Source organism: Chinchilla lanigera, unplaced genomic scaffold (genome assembly GCF_000276665.1).
Source record: "Chinchilla lanigera isolate Chin_1 unplaced genomic scaffold, ChiLan1.0 scaffold00071, whole genome shotgun sequence".
NCBI classification, from domain to species: Eukaryota; Metazoa; Chordata; class Mammalia; order Rodentia; family Chinchillidae; genus Chinchilla; species Chinchilla lanigera.
The window spans coordinates 1,552,145-1,575,113 of record NW_004955472.1 but is presented as its reverse complement, the minus strand read 5'-3'; the positions used below and the strand labels follow the sequence as shown (position 1 = coordinate 1,575,113).

The 22,969-nt window shown below is 59.0% G+C and overlaps 1 protein-coding gene across 1 annotated transcript in view; it reads right to left on the bottom strand.

Annotated features, from left to right (window-relative positions):
- Cntfr (ciliary neurotrophic factor receptor) overlaps positions 1-22,969 on the bottom strand; it is a gene marked incomplete at its 5' end in the record, with an annotated part of 36,762 nt that overhangs the window by 2,621 nt on the left and 11,172 nt on the right. Inside the window, 5 exon segments of the mRNA XM_005401058.2 lie at positions 1,912-2,075; positions 3,307-3,473; positions 3,641-3,758; positions 10,345-10,578; positions 14,609-14,693. Coding sequence (XP_005401115.1) covers positions 1,912-2,075; positions 3,307-3,473; positions 3,641-3,758; positions 10,345-10,578; positions 14,609-14,693 — 768 coding nt within the window.

The following is a 22,969-nucleotide window of genomic DNA, read 5'->3' as shown; positions in this document are numbered from 1 at the left end:
TCTGAGCCTTCGGTCTCTCCGCCTCGCAAAGGTCACTTGTGGATGAGCAGCAGCCGCCGAAGCTCTTTCAGCCCCTTCTCCCTGCTTCCTGGCCTGCAGAGCTGCACACTCGCCTCTCCCCAAAGACACGGGACAGGTTACACGCCACCTCGCCGTGTCCTGGAGGCGCCAAGGCGCCAGGACTCCAGGACCATACCCCAGGAGCCCGGCGCTGTGCTGGCCGCCGCCTCTCCTGGGCCTGGAGCCCTCTTGCTAGGTTGTCACCGACCCCTTCACCTGTTCCTTAGGAGAGGAGTTCCTCAGGCAGCAAAACTCCTCTGCTGCTGGCAGCCACCTTGCCTTTGGCCAGATGCAGCAGATGCCCGAGTTGCCCCAGGCCTCCCACCTGAGTCAGTGCCAGAGCAGGACAGGCAGGGAGCCCACACCAGGTCCCAGGCTTGCCCCGCTCGTCCCCTGAGCCAATCCCTGCCAGACCCTGGGTGCCCACTGTTTTCCATTCCTGGCCTGTATTTTCCCCCTAGGAATCCGGTGGATGTTTCCTCTGTTCTCCAGTCCACGTCCCTTCCCATCGTGCACCTGCCTCTCCCCAAGATCAAGGGCGGGGAAAATACGTTCTGCTCGGAGCAAAACTCAAGTTGAAAAGAGCAATAAATCTAACCAACCCTAATGCCTGTGAGACACGGAGCCAGGCTGGGATGGGCCATGGGCCACACATGTGCTTGCCATGGAACCTGCATACTTTGTCCTGCCTGTGTCAGTGTAGGGGTCAGTTCTAGCCACAGTGCAGGCCACTGCCTGGTCTTGGCGTGTTAGTCCAACACATGTATGAGCATGGTTCCTGCTGGGAGCCACGTGTGTGTGCGTGTTCCCGTGTGTGTGGTGGGCAGTGTGCCAGGTCCACTGCAAGGCGTGTGTGCTGCGACGCGCGGGGCTGCTGCCTGTAACTCGTTAGCGGGGGAGGGGGGCTTGTGAAACTAGACCCTGGTTATTAGCAATGCATTAGGCGCGGGCAGCTGGCCAGGCGGGAGAGACTCCGGACTCTGTCAGCGAACACGTGAGTGTGTGGGCAGCCTTTGTAGGGGCCAGGCCCACAAGTGGACAGGCACCCTGGAATCGAATTACATGCTTTAAAGGCCAGAAAGGCGGCAGGTATAAGGAGACAGGGCCCGAGATGGTGTGCACAGTTGGGGTACAGGTTGACAGCCAGCGGCCACTCTGGGTTGCCCCATGGAGCACTCTCCCAACCCCAGTCCTGGTTCACAGACCTCACGGGCCACACAGAGAGCCCACAGCCTGAGGGTCCCTGAGCTCTCAGCATGAGAACACCCCTAAGTCTGCTCCAAATCCCTGGCTGCTCTCCAACACAGCTTGATCAACATCCAGACCACAGCCTGACCACACACTGACCCTTGTCCACCGCTTGATTCTCAGCCCAGGCTGCCACCTGACCTATAACCTCAAGCCGATCTCTAAGCTGGGTCTGACTTTGGAGTCCTGACGCTAGGCATGGTCTAGACTCGCTCTCTGGACCAAGCCTGACCTTGGTGCCTGACTCCGACCTCTTGGGCCCATCTGCGAATCCCTGAGGGCAGGGACTGTCCTGGTGCTAGGTCCAGCAGAACAGCCTGGGCCAGAGTGTAAAGAGAGAAGGCTGGTCAGGGGTGACAGCAGAGGCAGGGAGAGGGAGCTGCTGCTTGCCCTGCCGGCCATGTCCCCTTAGCACCTCGATGCCTTGCCACAAGGACAGACGTGTGCCCACCGGGAACCCTCCAGACAGCTCCCCCCGCTCCGTCCGCCCTCCATCCGCTTCACCCTCCCGCCCCCTGAAAAGCCTCTCCGACTGCCATCAGGTGCCCCCTGGGGTGTGGCTGTGACTCGGGCACCCCGGGTCTGGAAGGGCGGGGTACTCACATGCTGCCACTGGTCCAGGATGAGGGGTCGGTAGCGCAGAAAGAACTTGAGAGGGAAGGACTCAGGGTCAGGCCACGTGGAGGGCGTCTGCCACGTCACCTCCAGGCGGCGGGGGCTGCTGGGCACTGGCCGGGCCACCACATTTTCTGGAGGGTCAGGCTTCACTGTTCAGGGGAGAGGGCTTTGTCTGTGCGCTGGCCTCTGGGGAAAACTGCACCTCGTCCACCTGTCTGCTGCCGAGCGCGGTCATCTCCACCATGGTCGTCATCCCTCTTCCTGGTGTCCGTCCCAGCAACCCCCACAACGCCCATCTCCTTGCTTCCACCTCTGACACCCCGTCGTCACCAAGGGCTGCTCTACGGTCAGGGTCACCAGTTCTCTGTGTCTGTACCCTACCTTCACTCCACCACGTCGGGCCCAGCCTCATGCTGACCAGCGTTTCAGTGACAAAGCCCCCACGATGCCTCCACCGTGGCCTCGGCCACCCCACTGCCACCCGGACCGCTTCCTGCTACACCAGAATCACACGCTCCCCCAGCCCTGGTCTCTCAGCTTTTCCAGTTCAGAACTAACACATGGCCTCTCCTGGGAGGGGCTGGGTCTGACGCTGCTCTGTGGGTGAAGGTTAAAAGACAGTGCACAGATACTGCAGACCCGGCTTAGACATAGACTGGGGGTCTGAGGGGAACATCGGAGGGGTCAGCTCGTGCAGAAACACTCTGGCGGGAGATCTGAGCTTGGATTTGGGGCAGATGGGGGCAGGTGGAGTGCCTGGTGGGGATGAAGCAGAGAAAGGCCGAGATGGATGGGGCAGGGACCAGCAGAGGGTCAGGCTGGATGGGACAGGAATAGGCAGCAGGGCCTGGCTCCGCTGGGATAGCAGGCAGAAGGTCTGACTGGGATGGGGTAGGAGCAGACAGAACTTGCCGGGAATAGGGCAAGGGCAGGTAGAGGGTCTGGCCGGGAGGGGGACTGGGGAGAGTGCAGTATCTGTCCCAGTCCTGTCTCCTGTTCTGACACCTCATTCATCACAGGCCGTAAGGAAGCCATTAGCATGGGGGGGTGGAGGCTGCAGCTGCACAAGGGTCTGGCCCAGCTGCCCCCTCCCCCTGCATGCTCTGGAAGCCAGAGAGACAATGGAAAGAGCTGCTGGAGCTGCTCTTGGCCCTGCAGGCAAAAGACACTCACTTGTATGGTCGCAGGTGTTTATAGGTCATGCGTGCATGTGCACATGCATATACATATCACATATACCTGTGCCCAGCACAACATGCCATGCCTATGTGCACACCTGTGGACATACTCTCTGACGCTCAGATACACCTCTACACACTTCCATTTGTGCATTCCTACTGAAGTGTACAACGGGGACCCCACCACCACTGCCACACGCACCGATGGTGAACTCATCGAAGGTGATGGCGGTGGCGTTGTGACCCAGGGCATTGCTGACACTGATGGAGACCTTGTACTTGATGGTGGAGAACAGGTGCATGTAGCGGATGTGGCAGCGGTTCTTGAGGGCCGGGTCCTTCTCGCAGACCATAATCTTGGAGCCGTGCCTGGGAAGGGGGAGGCCCAGGTACTGTATCAACATCAAGGGTCAATGGGGGCAGGTTGGGGAAGGTCCAGCCCAACACTGGGCTGGGGTCAGGACTCAGGGTATGATAGGGGCCAGGGGAAGGTCGGGGGTCAGGGCTGGGGCCGGGTCACAGGTGCAGCTACTCACAGCACGGTCACATTGAAGGTGTTGGGGATGTAGGTGGGGGCGGGCAGATGCCAGCTGCAGTAGAAGCCCTTGGGGTAAGTGTTGGAGCGGCAGCTGAGTACGGGCTCCCGCGGCGGCACTGGGGGTGAGGACAGCAAGGTCAGGACACTCTCAGAGCCCCCAGTCCCCCGCACTAGTGTGGAGACAGGTGGGCCCCAGAGCCCAGCCCCCAGCCCATCACCGATGCCGAAGGTGCAGAGGTAGGGGCTGTCAGCGAGGGTCTGAGGCTTCCCAGGCCACAGAGAGCCAGATGTTTAATTAAAGAAAAACAAGGGCTGTGCGGAGGAAACTCCCCCACCTGCTCAATGGAGGCAGGGACTGTGGGGAGCAGGAGCTGCAGGCCTCAGCTCATCAATCACGGGATGCAGGGGATGTCGTAGGGAATCGGCCCCAGCCCACATCACCTGCCATCCTGTCCTCTCCCAGAAGACTGTGCTACAGAGACCAAAGTGGGTCTCGAATGGGCCCTCTGGTTGCCAGGTTTACTGGGGGGCACTTCCTGGAGAAGAGACACCCCAAGAGTGCCTTCAGGAGAGACTGAGACACACAAAAGCCCGGCGGCCACAAGGACCAACGACATGGGACAGCGAGTCATGTGCTATCTATGCGGGTGTCTGCATGCATGGGTGTACGTCACATATGTGAGGAATGAGCGGCCAGTGACACGCAGGAGCACCCCTGTGGATGTGTGTGTAAGTGTCCGTTACAAGGTAGCTACAGTTCCCTCGGTTCATTCAGCCCCAGCCCCCACTTCATCTCAGACCACTCAAAGAGTCCATGACCTGATCGGCAGCTACCTTCACTCTGGAACATGAAGCCCGGAAAGGGCTGGGAACCTGCCTGAGGTCACACAGCAAGCCGGAGCTGTGCAGAAGCCCCAGAATGTGGGTCCCACCCACATGACCGCAGGCAGGAAGTCCTTTCTGCTGTCCAGCCAGGCTTTTTGCTGCTGTGAGCACTTAGCCCAGCTGTCCCACCGTCACGCACTGGGCAAGGTGTGAGGACAGGCAGCTCAGGTTCCTGGAAGGAGGCAGCTTCTGTGATCTGACCCAGGCAAGGAATTTCTGTCTGTGGCTCCAGGGACACTGACACCTCACTTCTGTCCTCCCCCCCAGCCCCCGCCTCCTGCCTGACAGGTGGACAGGAAGTGGGAGGGGCAGTTCAGTAAGCCAGGGACAGTGCAGGAGAACATGTCTGTGCTTGTAGGGTGGCCATGGTGACACGGAACTGCGGGCTTCCGTCCACGAGGCGCATGTGATTGGAGAGACTGTGTGACTGCCTGTCCACATGCAGTGTGTCAGTCTGAATGAGGCCGTGGAGGAGCCTGGGACACAGCCCCCAGAGCCCGGACCTGGCCGTGCAGCGGCAGCGATCAGGACAGCAGCATCAGGAGGGCGCCTGTGCAGCAGGTGGAGCGGCAGTGCTGGGGGCCTCGGCAGCTCTGCTCCTGCTGCCAGCTGGGACTCACAGGCCCAGCCCGTGTTCATCCCAGCGCTGCCTGCCGCCCCAGGGAAGCCTTTCTGGCCCTGCAGCTGGTCCATACTCATCCTATGTGTTTTTCGTATCCCTTCCCTATCTACTCACAGGCACTGAACTCTGCATGGGGTGGGGTGGGGGCGGCCAAGGACACAGGAAGTGCCTTCTGGGGGCCTGTGGGCCAGGCCGCAGTTGGCAGCCACCCCGGGAGGAAAGGACATTCCGAGGTCGCCGGGAAGCCTGCACTCCCCGCTCCTGCTGCCACACCCCCCCTTGCCTCCAGCTTCAAAGCAGAAGGGCACTGGGGGTGGAGTGGGGACTGAAGCCTGCAGAGTCAGCTCCCTGCTGCCCAGGGCTCTGGAGGGCAGAGCAGGCCAGGGCGCGGGCTCACAGGCCTCCTCCCCAGGCCAGCTTCCCACTGCCCAGCCTCCTCCGCTCCCCTCCGGCTGTCCTCCCCGCTCAGATCAGCCTCCCTGCAAAACTCCCCTCAGACCAGCGCCCCTCGGACTGGGCAGGCTGAAGGGGGGCCAGGGCCGGGCAGGGCTGTGTCATCTGGCTACTCCTGCCTGGCCCTGGGCCCTGAGCAGGGAAGGGCTTGGGTTTCCTGACAGGGACCAGGTTTTGCAGAGGGAAAAGGAGGAAAGAAAAACAAAGAAAAAGGAAGAAAAGGAGTGACTTGCTGCAGCTGGAGCCCAGCTGAGGGCCGGGTGGGCGGAGGTGGGGGTGCTGCGAGAGACGGAGTGTGACTGGGGCAGTGTGGGCCGGGAGGCCTGCGATGTGCTGCGAACTGGAGGGAAAGCTGTTTCTAAGACACTGATTGTGAGGCGCCGCCGCACGGCAGTCCGAGGCTTCCCGGACGAGACTCTGGGCGGCCGTGGAACTGCAGGGCTGGCGGCTGTGAGGGCCCCGGCCACTGGTGCTGCGGCTCCGAGCGAGGCCACTTGATTAGAGTATCTCTGTGTGAGGCTGTGGATCCGAGGTCCTCTCCGAGAATGCTAATGTGCCGCTGTGTCTGAGACACAGGGACAGCTACGCTACACACACGGGACATGGGCACACGGCAGAGCTTAAGCCTGCGTGTGTTTTTCACACTGAGGGTGTGGGAAGATGCCCAGTGCCCGGCAGGTCTACACGTATGAGCTGGACACCGTGCAGCACTTTAGAGAAGGTGTCGGAGCAAAAACTTAGGCACATACACAGCACCGCACTCTGGGCATACGAGCACGCTCTGAGATACCGAGGCACCCTTGCTTTCCTCATGTGGGGGTTCCTGAGATGCCTTAGTGACCGTCAGCCGTGCAGGGCGTCTCTGAAACCCATGCGGGGCTGTGTGTGCATGCGTGTGCATGCGTGCGTGTGCCCCCGCTGGCCTGAGGTTTGTTTGTTTTCTTCCTAATTGGCTTGTTTTTCCATGTCCAGCCCACCAAACCGCATGTTTTTCCTCTCATCTCGCCAGCCGGCCTGGGCTGGAGCCCCCGGCACGCATGAGGCCTGCCCGTGGCTCAGAGGGGAGGAGGGGCAGGCTGCCCACACCCTGGGCCAGGCCAGATCAGGCCAGGGCGGGGCAGGATGACCCTTCCACTCCGGCCCTGCTCACACCACACCCACGCTCCTCTTCCCTCCCAGCGCTCAAGGACCGCAGCCCGCCCCAACCATATCTGTGGCATCCGTCAAAGCACCCCAAGTCCTGGCTGTCAAATGCCCCCCTCTTGCCTCCCACTCATGATTTCTTCCCAGACATCTTCAACCACAGCCCTCCCCCAGACAGGGTGGGGGGAAAACAGTGCTGAACCAGGGGGTCTGAAGTTTCCATCCTGACCACTCTCAAATTTTACAAAATCTAAAAACTGGACGAGGAACTGTCCATTTAAAAATTATTTTAATCTCTGGTTTGTTTTAGCTTAGAATCAAAATGACACTGAATCAGCAGTGTCTAGTAAACAAAAGGATGCTATTAAAAGGAACACTGCGATCCCGTTTCTTAATGTGGGGGATCCTTTCATCATCCTAGGTAGGAGTATTCAGAGTTATTTATTGAGGATCCTCCCCAGGGCGCAAATGTGGACCAGGAAAAAGCAATTCAGTGAGCAGCCAGCTTGGTTAAGGAGTCTTTCAACAGAATGTTTTTATGAATCAAACATAAAAACCTTGCATGTTTAAGATAAATTTTAAATATATTAATCTCCGAATGACCCACAAATCAGGGGTAACTTGGTCTAGTTCTCTGAGAACTGGTAATAAAGATAATTTGATACTGAATGTTGCCAAATCCAGTCTCTTGTTACTAATATAAAGTGACTGAGACAATCGTGATTAATACCCCGTTTCTCTGGCCAGGTCTTTAGAAGGAAATAAGGTAATGAGAGATAAGTACCTGCTATGAACGCCACAGACAACCCATGACCAGCCCTCCTCTGGCGGGCAGGGCCCACGAGGCAGACAGCACTGTATGTCAGCAGTCTGGGCTCTGGACACAACAGGGCAGCTGTGGGCATGTCCTGTGGGTGAGGACCACGGCCATTACTTCAAGATTCAATTCCCTTCCGATGACCTCTTGAGGCTCACAGGAATGGGGGCCCAGCCACCAAAACTCAGCCGTCACTGCTAAACCTGCTCCATCCTGAGGACTTCTGGGACACACACGAGAAGACAGGGCTGTGGCTGGCTGGTGATGAGGCGGCCTCCTCCTCCTTCCACGGCACTCGTCAAACAGCTTTGTCCCCGTTTGAGGGCCCAGGCCTAGGCTGAGAGCTCTTCTGCTGTTGGACTCCATAGCAGGCCTGGTCCTGCATGTCTCAGAATGGCCAAAAGGGGTCACTCCACACTTGGCTTGCAACTAAAAGGCTGGGCTTGAATACCATCTCTTCAGTTTAAACACAGTTTTAAAGGGGAAGACACATCTCCACCAAAACCTATGTTCACATTTCATTCAGCCCCACTGGTGGGTCAGTATTTTTGTAAGGAACCTTGAGCAACTCTTCAGCCTAACACTTCACGCGGCTGTCCACACGCCTCTCCTGACAAGAAGGCAAGGACCTGTTCCCAAAGCCCTTAAGCCTCTTGTAGGTAGTTTCCACGGAATACAGGAGCCATCTTTGGATGCTGGAGTGAATGACACTCAATGGCTGAGGCCAGAGAAACATGAGGCTTGCTTTTGAGGACCATGTCTCACCACGTAATTCAGGCTGGTCTTGAACTCGCTATGTACCCCAGGCTGGCCTTGAACTTACAGTGATCCTCCTGCCTCAGCCTCCCAAATGCTGGGATTACAGGTGTGCACCACCACGCCCAGCCAGAACAGAATATTTTTACTTAGGAGAAAAAAATGTAAAGGTTTTCTCAGAGTTCACTCCGTTGGTGGGAGACTCGGTGGGAGCAGGCGCCTGACCACACGGCCCTCAGTGATGCTGAGGACCTCAACACTCGCCTCTCCCAGCCGCCTTTCCAAGTCACATGCGCTGCTCTTCCCGCTGCCTTCCTGCTGGCTCCTTTTCTCCAATAACCCCTTCTATGCCGACGGCCTGAGTTCTGGGTCCTCTTCCCACCCCATAATCTCTCCTGAGGACACTTCACCCCCTCTCATGGCCTTAATACTGATAACCCTTGGGCTGCAGATATACCCCAGAGGCACAAGCGCCTGCCTGGCAAGCATAGGGTCCTGAGTTCAATTCCCGGTACCAAAACAAAAAACAAACAAACCTCCCCCCACAATACTGACAACCCCCCAAGTCCCCATCTCCAGCACAGACCCTGTCCCCTTATCCCACACCCTTGGATTGCATGACTGTCAGCCACCAGCTTCCAGTACCACCTAGTCTTCTAGTACCACCATCCTACATGTCTGTGGCTGATGTCTGTGAAGCCATAGATCCCTCGCCCACACCTCTTCCCACTGCCAGCTTCTGCAGTTATTTGACCAAAAGCTTTCTCTGGCCACCAAGGCCTGTTTTTGCTTGCTGGGGCATCAAACCAAAAGTGCTGGGGAATGAAGGCACCCCACACACACCCTGAGAATCCCTCTACGGAAAGTGGCAGGAGTGATATATACACCCCAGCTCCCTCGCCCTGTAGGCAGAAGGACTCTGAGCTGTGTGTTCTGCATCCACATCCAGCATTCCCTGTGGTCACCACGATTACCTTTGATAACCCACTGCTGACTAGCTTACTTCTACTGTATCACTTTCCCAGTTCTATATGGTGTTTCCCTCACCCACCAAATAAACTATGGGCCTGTGATATGAATTCTCATCTCATAATCTGATTCTAGGGAAACCCACACCCAGACTCTGTTCAGACAGAACAGTCTTTTCCTCCCATTCCTCCCTGTTGCAGTGACTATAGCTCCAGCCACCTCCCACTCCCTACTCTCCTGTTCTTGACCCCCCACCGGTCCCTGGAGCCCCAACCCGACCCAGCTTCCCCAACTCCGTGCCCTGGTACCAGGCCCACATCCTCATCCTGTATCTAGCTGCGGCCCCTTCCTGCTCTGGCTTTTCCCCGTCCCACCTGCCTCTCTCCACTGCAGTGAGAGGGTTCTTTTGAGAACCTGACTCAGACCATGTCTCTCCCCAGCTTCCAAGATAATTACTCCTCCCTCCCCCCATCGACACCAGGCACACCCAGCTGCGGAGGCCTTAACTCACACTCAGTCCCCGCCACGAGTGGTGTTTCCCTGTAGCTTCCGCTGTACCTTCTGGGTCTCTGTGTGCCCCTCGTCTAAGAGACTCCTTCCTTCCTGGGGCCCTCCTAGAGGGCTCTTATCTGTACCTGGATAGCCTGTATCCCTTTCCCTCCCTCAGACCTCCCGCAGCCTCTGAGAGCAGACACACTGAAGCCACTGGGCTCCGAGCTGACTGTGGGCTCCCTGCCCACTCAGGCCCCACGCGGGCCATGCCGCCAGTCTCCTGTGCCCGTTCTGTTCCACGGGACAGGATTTCAGGACCGCAAGGACCTTCTCAGAGGTGGGATACAGGGGTGTAACGTCTAAGGGTCTGGACTCACTGGGCAAGATGAGGTCAGAAGGTCAGGTTAGCTCAGAGGTCAGAAGAACAGGTTAGGACAGGGTCAGAAGGCAAGGGTCAGGCTGCAGCACCCCCTCCCCGCCCCCCCCCATTGGAAGAGGACTTGATCTGAGGTCTGGGCCTGAAGGGCAGTGGGAGATCAGATGAAGGGGTGGGGGCAACACTTACAGCCCACATGTAGCAGGACCTGGTGGTGCAGGTGCCAGGAGTCACGGTGAAAGCAGGCGTAGAGGCCGCTGTGGCCCAGCTCCAGGCCACGGAGCACCAGCTGAGAGCCATTGAGCAGGTCGGGGGCCAGATCTGTCCCATTCACCCGCCATGTCACAGCCGCATCCCAGTTTGCTGTCCCACATGGCAGCGTCACGTCCGAGCCCAGGCGCTCGTACTGAACATGAGGCGCCTCTGTGGGGGCAGAGAGGACATGGCAAAGTTCACAGGTCACAGCCCCGCCTAGCACCACCCAGTGGGTATGCTCCGATGAGGCCCTGTGAAGACACCGAGTGAGCCCAGGGAGAGGCGCCCTGGCCGTGAGGCGTCTTGGGGAGAAGAGGCATGTGTGCCTTCTCCTTTGCAGGTATGCGAGTGTTTCTAAATTTGTAGTTGTGCATATGTGCAGGAGCTCTGTGTGTATGTGTGCACGTGTGTATGTGTGTGTGCGAGAGAAAGCCTGAGTTATTGTGTTTGCGTAGTACTGCGAAGAGTCAGTTCTCTGTGAAAATCCTGCTCACCTCCAGGCCCCGGGGCATTTTCAAAGTTGTCCTCAGCTCCCTATGATCCTAACTTCTTGCCATCAAAAAGTCCAGCCCATCACCGACACCCACCACCCAAGCAAGCTGGTGATGAGAGGGGCCATTCCTGGACTCCGCGCTCCACCTCCCGCTAGTCCTCTCCCTCATCCCTGCCTTTCTGTCCTGCCTCTATCCTTCCCCCACCTGTCCTCCTGCCTCCCCCTCTTGACCCAACTCCGCCTGCCCCCCACAGCCCTTCCCCCTCCCACCCAGGCCTCAGCAGCAGAAGAGAGAAGGGCGCACCATGAAGGGAGCCCTGGGGAACTCCTGGCGGCTGTCAACTTTTTGAGGCAGGAACTGTAGTGTGGGCGGGAGGAGCTGGACTAAGTGAGCGCTCTGACAAGTCCTCTCCTGCCCCTGGGAAGGGACTGTCAGAACCAAAAGCAAACCCCATCCCTGGCCTCGGCAACCCAGGCATGATGGACTGAGCCCAGGAGACTGGAGGTGGAAGGGTGGACGGCAGCACCTGTCCAGAGGCAGCGCCAGGTGGGGGAGGCGGTGAGCAGGACAGAGTCCAGGCGGATCACGCTTAGCAGCAGGAGAGGGGCAGGCATGCAGAGCCAGTGAGAGCGGAGTCTTAGGACACCCCCAACTCCAGCTCCTCATCCTACCCCCTGAGCCTGGAAGGACAGATGCTTCCCTCTTCCCAGCCAGATCTGTGCAGCCAGGCTGGGAGGGGGAAGGGAGGGGCGGGGCAGGGGGGCCTGCAGGACCCTCGTTAACACTCTTCACATCTCCCCTCCAGAGAGCCGCCCGCTGAGTTGGGGGATTTTCAGAGGCAATTCCTGTTAACGAGCCAATTAAGTTGGGCCAGTGGCCTCTTAATTAGACTTGTTAACACCGCCGGGAGGGGGGTCCCCCCACCGCCTGCCGGCCACCCCTCCCCCTTACAGCAGCCCCCTCCTCGGGACTGCCTTGCTGTGTGCTGGAACATCTGTCCCTGCGTGCGGCCTCTGTCGTCCCCCTGCTCCAGGGTCTCCGTGTGTCTCCCCCTCTCCCTGCCTGCCTGTCTTGCCCCTCTCCGAGCCTCTCTGTCCCTGTCAGAGGAGAGGGAAGCAGGAAACCCAGCCAGCCCTGACCACTGGTCTGTGGGGCCTGGGACCAGCCAAAGAGAGGACGAACGGGCCGGAAGGGCGGTGGCTGGGGGCCTTGGAGGCCACAGCTGTGAGCCTGGCCTAGAGACTGAACAGGGGCCTCCCCCTGACCAGAGGCCCAGTGTCCAAGACTCAGGCCATCGAACCCCCCGCTCCAGCCCACCAGCTCCGGCCACTGAGCCCCCCCTCTAGCCTCCCTTCCAAAAACCTGGAGCGTCCAGGAAACATGCCAAGCCCCTCTCTCTGAACACCACCCCCCAGCAGAGACTTTGTATCCAGCTGCCTGAGGAAGAGGCTGGAAACTGACCGTTGGGGAGGGGATGTGGCCTTCTTCGCAGGGGTAACACGTTCACGCTGACCTGGAGCAACTCAGAACTCACAGGGACCCAGGACGGCCTTTGGTGCCGGGAGGCAGGCACCGCCACAGGGTGAGGGAACAGCAGCCACCGACACAAAAGATACAGCGGCAGCGGGTAACACTTTCCCACCACACCTTGTCCCCTCGCAAAAGGAACAGACACCCGGACAGCACCGAGGGAACAGAGATGGACGGGCAGGGCGGGAACGAAAGATGACAGTGCACAAGGCAGAGGTGCAGAGCGCGACATGGCCACCACCGCGTCACAACTGCTACAACACCACCACGGCGGCAACACGCGGCCAAGCCGCAGCTCCGGAGATGGCAATAATTTAATCCTTTGTCTCTGGACAGCTTTCCTCCCGCCCCGTGGGTGCCCCTACTGATGTGCTGTCCATTTCAGAAATTAAATCAAGCAGCAGGGGGAGGATGGGGTTCTTGGCCCCGACGCGGTGACAAATGCTCCAAAGGAATCAGCTGTGAAAAGGTTGTTAGAAGCCAGGATGAGAGACAGAGACAGGATGAGGTCATGGACACGGAGAACACAGAGGGACAGCGCCGACGGCTCCCTCACACCTGCACACACAGGCTCACATGGGGACCACATGCCGGAAACAGTCCCCCCGGGCGTCCCAAGCAACTTCACATCGCTGCACACACAGGATGAGGACGGTCACCCACAAAGAAGCAGCAGCGCATACAGGAAAGTCGTCCACAGGGCTGTGGTCACACATGGGTCCAGCCACACAGAGACGCTGTGCCACTTCGGGAATGGTAACACCTGAGACAAGATCACAGGCACGCACACAAAGGGCACTGTCACCCACAGGCGCCCGCACAGACGAAGGCAGGTCTCTCACAAGGGGCCAAGCTAACAGCAACACAGAAAGGAACCGATACAGTACTACTATACGTGAGATATAGCCTCAAACACAAGAGTACAGCCTCTAAAAGGGCACAGTCACACAGACAATGTCACACACAGGGTGCAGCCCATGGGGATAGAGCCATACACAGAAGCCCGCTCAAACAGGGACACATAGTCACCTACACAAGAAAAGTCTCACGCAGTCTCGGGGACACGGCCATATGGCAAGGCCTCGGCCATGTGCAGCTATCTTTATGTACAGGTAGAGACCTTTGCATGTGGAGGTAGAGACCACTGGCCGGCCCTGCGCAGGCGCTGTGGGGTCTCACAGGCGCTGTGCATCTCTCTGGGTCTCAGTGGGCTGGTCTCACAGGCAGAGCCCACAGACTCTTAAACCCTTGACCCTCCTGACCCCACAGCCTGGAAGGCGGCAGAGCTCAGCCGTCGGTCCTACTCCATGCTGGGGCTCTGGAGACGCTCCCGTTTCTGCTAACCCAGCTGAGGTGGAGCAAGGACAGGACCTCACCCACGGGGGAGCCCAGGGAGTCTCATCGGAGACAGGTGTCAAGTGCAGGACTTGCATTGAGGTGCTGCCTCGAAGGCAGGAGAAGGACTGGCAAGCAGAGGGGCATGTATTTCCCCAGGGGAGGTAGAGCTCTTTGTCCTGTGGGTTGGCGGGAGGACTCAGCCCTCCCCGGACAAATAGGTGGGGGCGGGGGGTGGGGAGGCTGCCAACAGCCCAGACCCTTAGCAACCCCTCCCCCCAGGCACTCCAGCTAACTGACTGGTCCCTCCTCCGCACCAGACTCTCCCACCTGTCCCCTGCCTGTATCGCCACCTCTCCCCTTGTCCTTCTAGGATAATGTTGAGGGTCTACCCACTAGCAGTCCTTCCCACTGCCGCCTGTCAGCGCCCCCAACTGCACCACCACACCCCTCCTGAAGGAGATTCCCCTGTACCCAGGCAGTCCCTGTACAGTCCCCTGTACTGTACAGTATCCAGCCCTCAGCCCTGCTGCCAATGCTCTCCCCACCTCTGTGCCCTACGCCCTCCCTAATGGGAAGAAGGGCAGATCTCCTCCAGCCAGAGACACAATCTGCATGGGACCACCCAGGTGTGACTCTGAAGGTCTGTGCCTGTGAGACAGCAGTGGGTCACCCTGCATGTCAGCGTCACGTGACGACATGTCCCTCAGGTGCTCAGGCACAGCAATGCTGGCACGTGCCCGTGTGGCTCCTGGGTGGCGTTCGTGTGCAGCTGTGCCCGTGAGGATTCCCGTGCTGCTCTGGGAGGAGGGCAGCGGGCAGCTCCCCCAAGAACTCACCCTGTGAACTGTGTCTCTGGGTGTAGACAACTGCAGCAGCAGCAGCAAGCACAGCACAGCAGGCCCACGGGACAGGAGCAGCCATCTGTTGGAAGAAACCAGTGGGGGTGAGGGCAGCATCAGCCCAGGCAGGAACCTCCTGGGAACCCCCTGTTTTCAGGCAAGACTGGGAAATCCCAGCCCTGGGGCCAGGGCACCTTGACCCCAAATGCCCTTCTTAATGGGGCTCGGGATCCTCTTGCAAGCAATGGAAAGCAACATTCCTGGCATCTACGGGCAAAGGTCTCCTACGGTGGTAGGAGGCAACCTGCAGCGGTCTGTTGTTCAATGCGAGTGCTGGCTGCCGGATGCAGTCAACTGTGGATGAGCCGCAGAACACGGTAAGGCCGGGGCTATTTTTCTACAAAGAAATATATAACTGTACTGGTGAGGTTGGCTGATTAGCTATAAACATCACAAACTGAGAGGGTTATGTTTTAACTTAATTGGAGGTCTACACTTCCCCAAATTGCCTTGAATGGAAGGCCCCCCCCCTGACTGTGCTCCTGGGGAGAATGCCTGAGACCTCAATGCTCAGGAGCCCCTTGGATCTGTTACTGGTCCCTACCCATGAGCCCAGTCCCTGGGCCCTGGGCAACCCGGCGCAGCAGGCTACCAGGGCAGTGGTACATGAGCCCAATCAGATGTGGCTTATGCTTTATTATATGCCAGTGATCAAAAGAAAACAAGGAATGTTTATATGTAAGTCCTTGTCAGGGACCCCAGAACCCTGGGACCCCCAGTCCAGAAGATATACTTGTGTCTACATGTCCCCATCTAGGCATATAAAGTACACTCAGAATATGTCCCCAGCAGCCAGGAAGAATCCAGTGCCCTCACCTGCTGTCCTGCTTTCTGGGATGAGTCCAACTGTTCCCACTCCCAACTCCAGCACACACACACTCACTTGGACCCAAATATGGCAACCTTCTCTTCCAGTCTGCGGGAGGGGGACTGTCACCCACAGAGAAGCGCAGACCAAGAGAGAGATGCTGCGGGACACTACCCCTCAACCGGGGCTACTGTCAGGAACACAAGCAACATAGAAACTTCACAGCAAAAACACTGGCCAGAGACGCTGCCCAAGCAACCACAGGGAACGCCAACAGGAGAGCACGTGAGAGACTGTCGGAGAGATCGCTAGACAAAGGTAGATGTAACCAGATAACCAGCTATAACCAAAGGAGCTGCCGTGAACACCCTGAACACTGACTCAGTCAGACCCATGCATACATACTTCCAGAGGAAGAGCAGGGAGCACAGGCAGAGAACACACCAGCATGCAGCCAGAGAGCTAGAGACTGTCACCGTCAGTGCCAGGGAAACAGTCTGACACACAGGCATATAAACACCAGAGAAACTGATAGACACAAACAGGCATACACCCAGACAAACACCTAGAGAAACAGCCAGGTCCACAGTCAGATGCTCCGTCAGGAAGTGTCCACACCACTGAAAACACTGCCAGGGACCCTGTCAGGCACACAGTCAGACACCTTGCCAGAGACACTGTTAGAAATACTGCCGGAGTGACAGCCAGACACACATCCAGGGAAACTGACAAGGGACACAGTGCCAGATACACCCAGAGAAACTGCCAGAAACAGCTAGAAAAGTACAGGCCTGGCTACCACACAGGCGAGGCAGCGGCGGGTATCAGCCTGCCCCAGTCAGGGCGGGAGGAGATGGAGAAAATCTGACTTCCTGGGCTCCTTCCTGGAAGAGGCCCCCTGCCTGCCCTTTGCTGCTCCCCACCCTCCCTGGAAAAGCCCCCTTCTTTGAGTGTTGGTCCTCTTAGCCACAGCCACAGGTCCTCTGACTAGCCCTCCCTGGTACCACCCTTTGCACAGTACTAACTCCTGGGGCCGCAGCCACCACTTGGCCTGGCTCCTTCTGACCCTCAGCCACTCCCCATCTTCGGCTACTCCTTGGGCTTGGGGGGTTAAGACAAAGACAAGAGTCACACAGAGAGCAAACCGGGCAACAAACCCAGGAACGTCGAAATCCAGACCTGGTACTGGAGAAAAAGAGACAGAAGCTGGAAGCCTACCTGTTCCCCCCTCAGCCCCTGCTGGCAGCCCTCAGACCCACCCGCTCCATCTCTGCCATCTGTCAGTGCCTTTCTCCTCGCGGCCAGGAAGACCTCCCACCTCAGGGCCGGGTTCCCTGCCCACCACACGGGAGCAGGAACCGGGCGCGGGCAGGGAGACAAGCACGTGGAGCGGACGGAGGTCAGATCACGGGACGGGAGTGTCAGAGGGAGGAGGGCAAGGAGGGTCTCCGCTCCTAGCTCCTGCTGGGTCCCAGGCAGGTAGTGGCGGGGGCGCCCAGGCACGCGCGCCAGCACACACCCCCATGAGCATGTGCACACACACAGATGCTCAGGCCCCCGCAGGGGGAGGGTGGCTTCTTCATCAAAGTCGCCTCCATCAGCCGATGAGTTACTGTAAGGGCCGGGCCCTGGGCCAACGGGGCTGCAGCCACGGGAGACAGGCGCTGCTGAGAGAGCTGGCGCTGCAGAGAGTGGGGGTGGGGTACAAGACAGACACTGCGGGGCTGAGGCACCCAGAGAAAGCAAGGACCCAGGGAGGAGAAACGGAGAGGCAATGTGCTGAGCCGAGACCCAGAGGGACAGGGAGGGACAGACAGGAGTGCAGGGACACAGGAAAGACAGGGCGCATGGGAGGTGTCCAAGGTAGAGGGAGAGACAGATCCGGAGGGTCTCTGTACCCACGCTGTGAGCATCTGGCGGAGCCTGCCCAACTCTTCTGGTGGGAGCGGGGAGGGCGTCAGTGCAGCAGCAAGAACTGGCATCAGGGAAGACAGCAGGGCCCTCCTCGGGCTGGGGGATTCCCATTAGGGATCAGGAGCCCAGCCCCCGGGCACAGGACGGAACTGAAAGCCTGCCCCTGCCCCTGCCCTGCCCCTACAGTCCACAAAGCCCCAGACCATTTCCTCTTCCCTCAGTCCCAGCTGGACCCGGTCCCCAGGCGGGGAGGCAAAGGCTGGAGGCCTCTGAAACACACCACTGCTCTGCCTCGGCTTACCTCCGACTTCCACCCAGGGCACACAGCGTCTCTCCCACACCCATGACTCCTGGACAGATCTGGACGATAAATGCCACTGAGCTCCAGAGAGGACTGTGCAAAACTGGCCCAGGCTCCCTATAAGCCCCTGCAGAGGTCAGCCCCAGAATAGGAAGGGAACGAGCACCCCACTAGCAGGAAAGGAGCCCAGCGCCCAGCAGCACAAGGGTCCAAGCACCTGTCCCAACAGAAGGCCCCACACACTCCACATAAGGCAGATCCTGGGGCCCCAATTTACTGCAACTGTCCCACTGTGACACAAACACAGTGATGACAACACCCCGTGCAAATGATGCAACAGGTCTGCTGACAATGACACACGAGATGCCAGCAGCCACCATGATGCAGTTAATGAAAGCTATATACAAAGACACCAACAGCAAGGCAAGGACACCTGCTGAGACTGACACAGTCAGCGACAGTAACCTGAGAATCAAAGATGCAACGAGACTGACAGTCACACACAGTAACACTGGTGATGACATTAACACAGTGACAGGGATGTTGATAGCCCCAGTGACTCACAAAATGACACCAGTCCACAGTAACACTGGTACCTATAGAGGGTGACAGTCACCATCAGTAACACACAGTGACTCGCTCCAGGTGAGGGGCCTCAATTACCCAGGTCTGGAGTCCAACTTAGGATCCAGGATCCAAGACCCCTCTTCCCGACCCCAGCAATGTTCCTGTTGCCCTGCTCCCCATTTTACCTCCTGCTCAGCTGAAGCAGAACCTGCAGTAGGCAGCTGTGAGTTTTGGAAAGCCGCTATCCTTGCAGAATCATGGCCAGCACTGTGGGCTACCCAAGACCAACCCTGGAGAACCGCTACCACAACCGGGTTGGGGTTGGGGGTTATGGGCACCATAACCTGGGTCTCAGCTCCGATTGTGTTTGGGTGTTACCAAGGACGGTGTGCGCCGAGCTCTGAAGGGGAGGCTGGCACAATGGTCAGACGGGCTCAGTCTGATCTAGACAACGAACGGGCAGAGAGGCCTCACCCAGTGACCTCAAAGCAGGATCACAGGTCCCTCTCCAAGGAGAGCTGAGATTGAAGGTCCCCATCCACGATCACCCCCTCAGCGCCAGGGTGGGCGGCAGGGTCAAGAACATTCACCGGATGGAAGGTATCTCGCCCCGTGCAGGGCCAGAGTGACGTCACAACTGCCGGCTCCCCCTCAGCAGCACTAGACACCGAATCCCACAGAGTGGGTCGGAAAGGCCACCATTCGCCTGGGCCTCGTCTCTCCCCATCTCTGCACAGCAACCTGAGGACGCATTACTGATTTAAATGCCTGGGAAGCTCTGCAGGCCTCACACCCGCGGAGGAGTGCGCTGGGAGGAAGGGAAGACACAGACACTGTACTTGGAGATGCAGTGAGACACCAAGGCGGGTGGGGGAGGTGGGGACAACGACAGGCTGGCCAGGGAGGAACAGCCCTGGCCTGGCCGAGGAGAAGCCTGGGAGAGACAGTCAGGGCGGCCGGGAAGCTCCAAGAGGGGAGGAGGGGCTGAGGCCGGGAGGCCCCCAGATCCCACCAGGCCTAGGCAGCCTGGACAGCGTGGGCGGTGGGGGCGGGGGCAGAGGCCTGAGCGGGCCAGAGGCTGGAGGGGTGGGGGGCCAAGCCAAGGAGGGAGCCTGGCCCTGGCAGCTGGCCCAGGAGCCCCCACCGAGGAGCAGCTGGCCCAGGTCAGGGGCGGCTCCTGGGCTGCGGCTGGGCTGGCCCTGGGCAGGCTCCCTCTCCGGTAGTGTCTCAGAGCCCTCCTGTCTCTCTGAGCCTCTTGTGTCAAGACCTTCCTTGCTTCCTCCTCTCTACAGTCCAGACCTGCTCCTCCAGGCAGCTCCTGGTGCCTCAAGTGACACAGCACCCAGAAGCTGTGCCTGGGTTATGCAGCCCTCTCCCCCTCCGGGGCTACCTCACCCCTACCATCTCCAAGGGAAAAGTCGGGTTCTCAGGGAAAGGACCCCACAAAAGCATAGCCCCCTCCTACTTCTTAAAAGGGGACAGGATAAACTGAGCACCAGTGGGAGGGGGCCCAGGAGGCAGGCAGGGGGAGCTGTCCCCCAGCTCCAGCGCTGGCTGAGGTTGTGGAAAAGGAGGCGGCCCACTATGAGTGACTGGGGGGGTATCCGCACCTGCTGTTGTGACCTCCACAGCCAGAGATGGGGGGGACGACAAGATTCCGATGGATTTTGGCAGCAGCCTGGACTCTGAATGCTCACGCCCCCACCCCCAGCCTCTTGCACCGTGGGGACCCTGAGATCAGCATGTGCAGGCGTGTTGGGCAGCCTGGGGCCCTCCCATGATGGGTCTGGCTGGGCAGCTGGGGAGGTGTCCTGGGGAGATGGGAATCTGTCCCACCCGCTGTGCCCACGTGTGAAAGGCCTTCTAGGCCCTGCAAGCTGTGCTGACCCAGGCATGGGACCGCATATGCACAACAGCCTCTGCCCAAGCAGTCCTCGAGGTGCAGGAGGCCTGGGTTTTCTTCCGCAGAGGTCATCTGGTCCGGCTTCCTGCCCCTTGAATGGGGAGCGGGAAAGGGCAGATAAATTCATACCCTCCCTCTGGGCACATGGGTTCTGGACGGTTTCACAGAACCTGAGGCACCAGAGCCAAATACGCCATCCCTCAACCCCAGTCCAGAATTTCCTCTGGCTTCTAGAAGAAGCAGGGGACCCCTTCTCCAGAAAAGGCCCTAACAGCCTGGTTAAGTATGAGGGAAGAGGACTGCTGCTTCTCTTGGAGGGACAGACTGCTGCAACAGGAGGACGGACAGCTGCAAGGACACGTGGAGGGGGCTGGGCAGACCATAGGGCCAACGAGATTCCCTCAGACAGGGGCAGGAAAGGACCCACAGCAGGCGTGGGTGGGCAGGCAGGAGGTTGCAAGGAAGAGCCCTCCTTGGAGACAGAAGGTGGACAGAATGGTTTTCTGCACTTGGAGTCTGATTCAAAGACCTGTTTGCCTTAGCATCTCCTACCATACCCCATCCCTGGCCCCATCAGTGCTGTGGTATAGACACACCCTTGGAAACATACACGGAGGCCCGTGCACGCAAGCCTGCGAGCGCGCGCACACACACACACACGCACGCGCACGGGTGGGGGCTGCAGTGTACGTGAAGCAGGGGTCTGTGGTAAAAGGAACTGAAGAGGGTCTTCCTCATAGAATCAGAGCTGAGAAGCTTGGCCTGCCTCTCTGTTCTGTTCTCTCTGCCCCCCTAACATGCATATGCACCATGCATGCTGCTTCTGAGGAACCTTCTGGTCCGCTGGGCAAGAGCAAGCCATCCTCCCTCCCCCTTCCTCCCCTCCTGCACAGTGGGGAAGCCACAGCAATCTGTTCCTGATGGGTAAACACAGGCACAAGTATGCGCACACACATGCTCACACACACACCAGCGCTTCAGGGTCACACAGGACCCAGTGCTCACTTCACCCCAAGACGGAGCACACACTTCGCCTTTCGCTGCCGCCCTGCGGGGCTCCCCACAGCCCCTACCTCCGTGTGCACACAGCCAGCGCTTTGCAGACACACCCAGGCTGCCTCTCACTCACACCGGCATTCAGAGTCTACCATCATGGCCACACATCTCAGCCTCCCACGTGGACACCCACTGCCACAGCCTCACACATGCTGGTGTGTGTGCACACACACAGCGCAGCCAGTCACACACACAGACTCCTTCGCACAAACAGTCCTGGTCTCACATATGGATATGATCACACACTCGGAACAGTGTTGCTTGCACTGAGACACCACTGCACACCTCCAGAAATTCAGGCCCCTCCGATCACCCTGTCTCTCCCACCCCCACCCCCGTAGTGGGGAATTCACAGATACACACCAGAACAGCCCTGCCATGCTGGGACCGCGAGCTGCCTGGCTGTGCTTGAGAAAAGGGAAACACGCCAGGACAGCCTACATCAGGAAGAGAGGAAAGGAAACCGTTCCCTCAAAGGTGAGGAAATAGACAGTTACTCCCCGGGCAGACTCCTCCTCCCGCAACCCGCTTTAACAGCATTTGGGGGTGAAGGGAGACCCAGGCCTGACAGAAGGGGCGAGGAGGCCTCTGGGCGAGCAGCAAGGCTCAAACACCCTCCAGAACCAGCCTACGCCCCAGGCCCTGTCTCCCTTCCTCTCCCTTCCTCTCCAGGATGGAAACAGCAACGGCTCTCGGCCCAGCTATCTGCTGTGCAGTTTCAAGCCTCTGTGAAGCTTCTCTGTGCCCATAACTCTTTCTAGGGCACCTGGGTATCAGGCTTCAGGGCAGAAGGGGAAGAGGACGGGAAAGAGATGGGGCTTTGACTCCAACCCCTCCCCCAACGTACCCCTGCCAAGGTCCTGCTATCACTTGGGGGGCAGGTACCCAGAGGTGGGCAGAGTAGGCGCTGCCCCAACTAATCACTGAGAATAAGAGTCCGAAAGCGCCCGAGACCTGCAGCCATCCGCTGCCCAGTCGCAGGAGCTGAGGCCTAGCCGCTGTCCAAGGATGGAGTCCAGGCTGCACGAGCTCTCCCAGCCCAAGAACAACTGGCAGTGCTGTAGACCTCCTTACCGTCTGCCAATCTAGGTGTAGCTGGGGCTCTGATCTCCCCTCCTAAAATGAGCCTGATATGGCTCCATGGAAACGAGGCAGGGCTGCCAACAGCAGGCGGCAGGACCTAAGGGAACCAGGCAAGGGCAGTCCCGCTCCGCCGGCGACGATGACGGCGATGTGGGGAAAAATAGGCAGCGGGGACAAAAGCAGCCAGGCAGGAAGGTGTAAGGAACCCAGGTGACAAGGCCCGAAAGGAGTGGGCTCTGGAAGCCAGATAAAAGTTCGCCAGGAGGTGTGGAAAATGAGGCCAGGCTTCAGGGATCAAATGAACTAGGCAAGAGGCCCACAGGATGTGAGAAAAGAACGATATCGGGAGCTCATCCCCTGTCTAGATGTCACCCCGCCGCCTGGGCCTCTCTCTCGGCAGCCCCCTCCCACCCAGGCGGCGGCCCCCTCCCCCCGGCGATGGACACAGCCAGAGCCCCCTCCGCTCTCTCGCAGAGGCCTGTCCGCGGCAGCCAATGGGCCCGGCCCCATCCCGGGGACCTCAGGAAGTCCCAGGCCCTCCCACCGGCTGCAGAGGCAGGGGGGCTGGGGAGAAGCAGCGAGCGGAGACAGCTTGGCAGGGGGAGCGCGGAGCAGCCGCGGGGGGCGGGGGCCGAGAAAGGAGCGGGAAGGCGAGGCGCGGGCGGG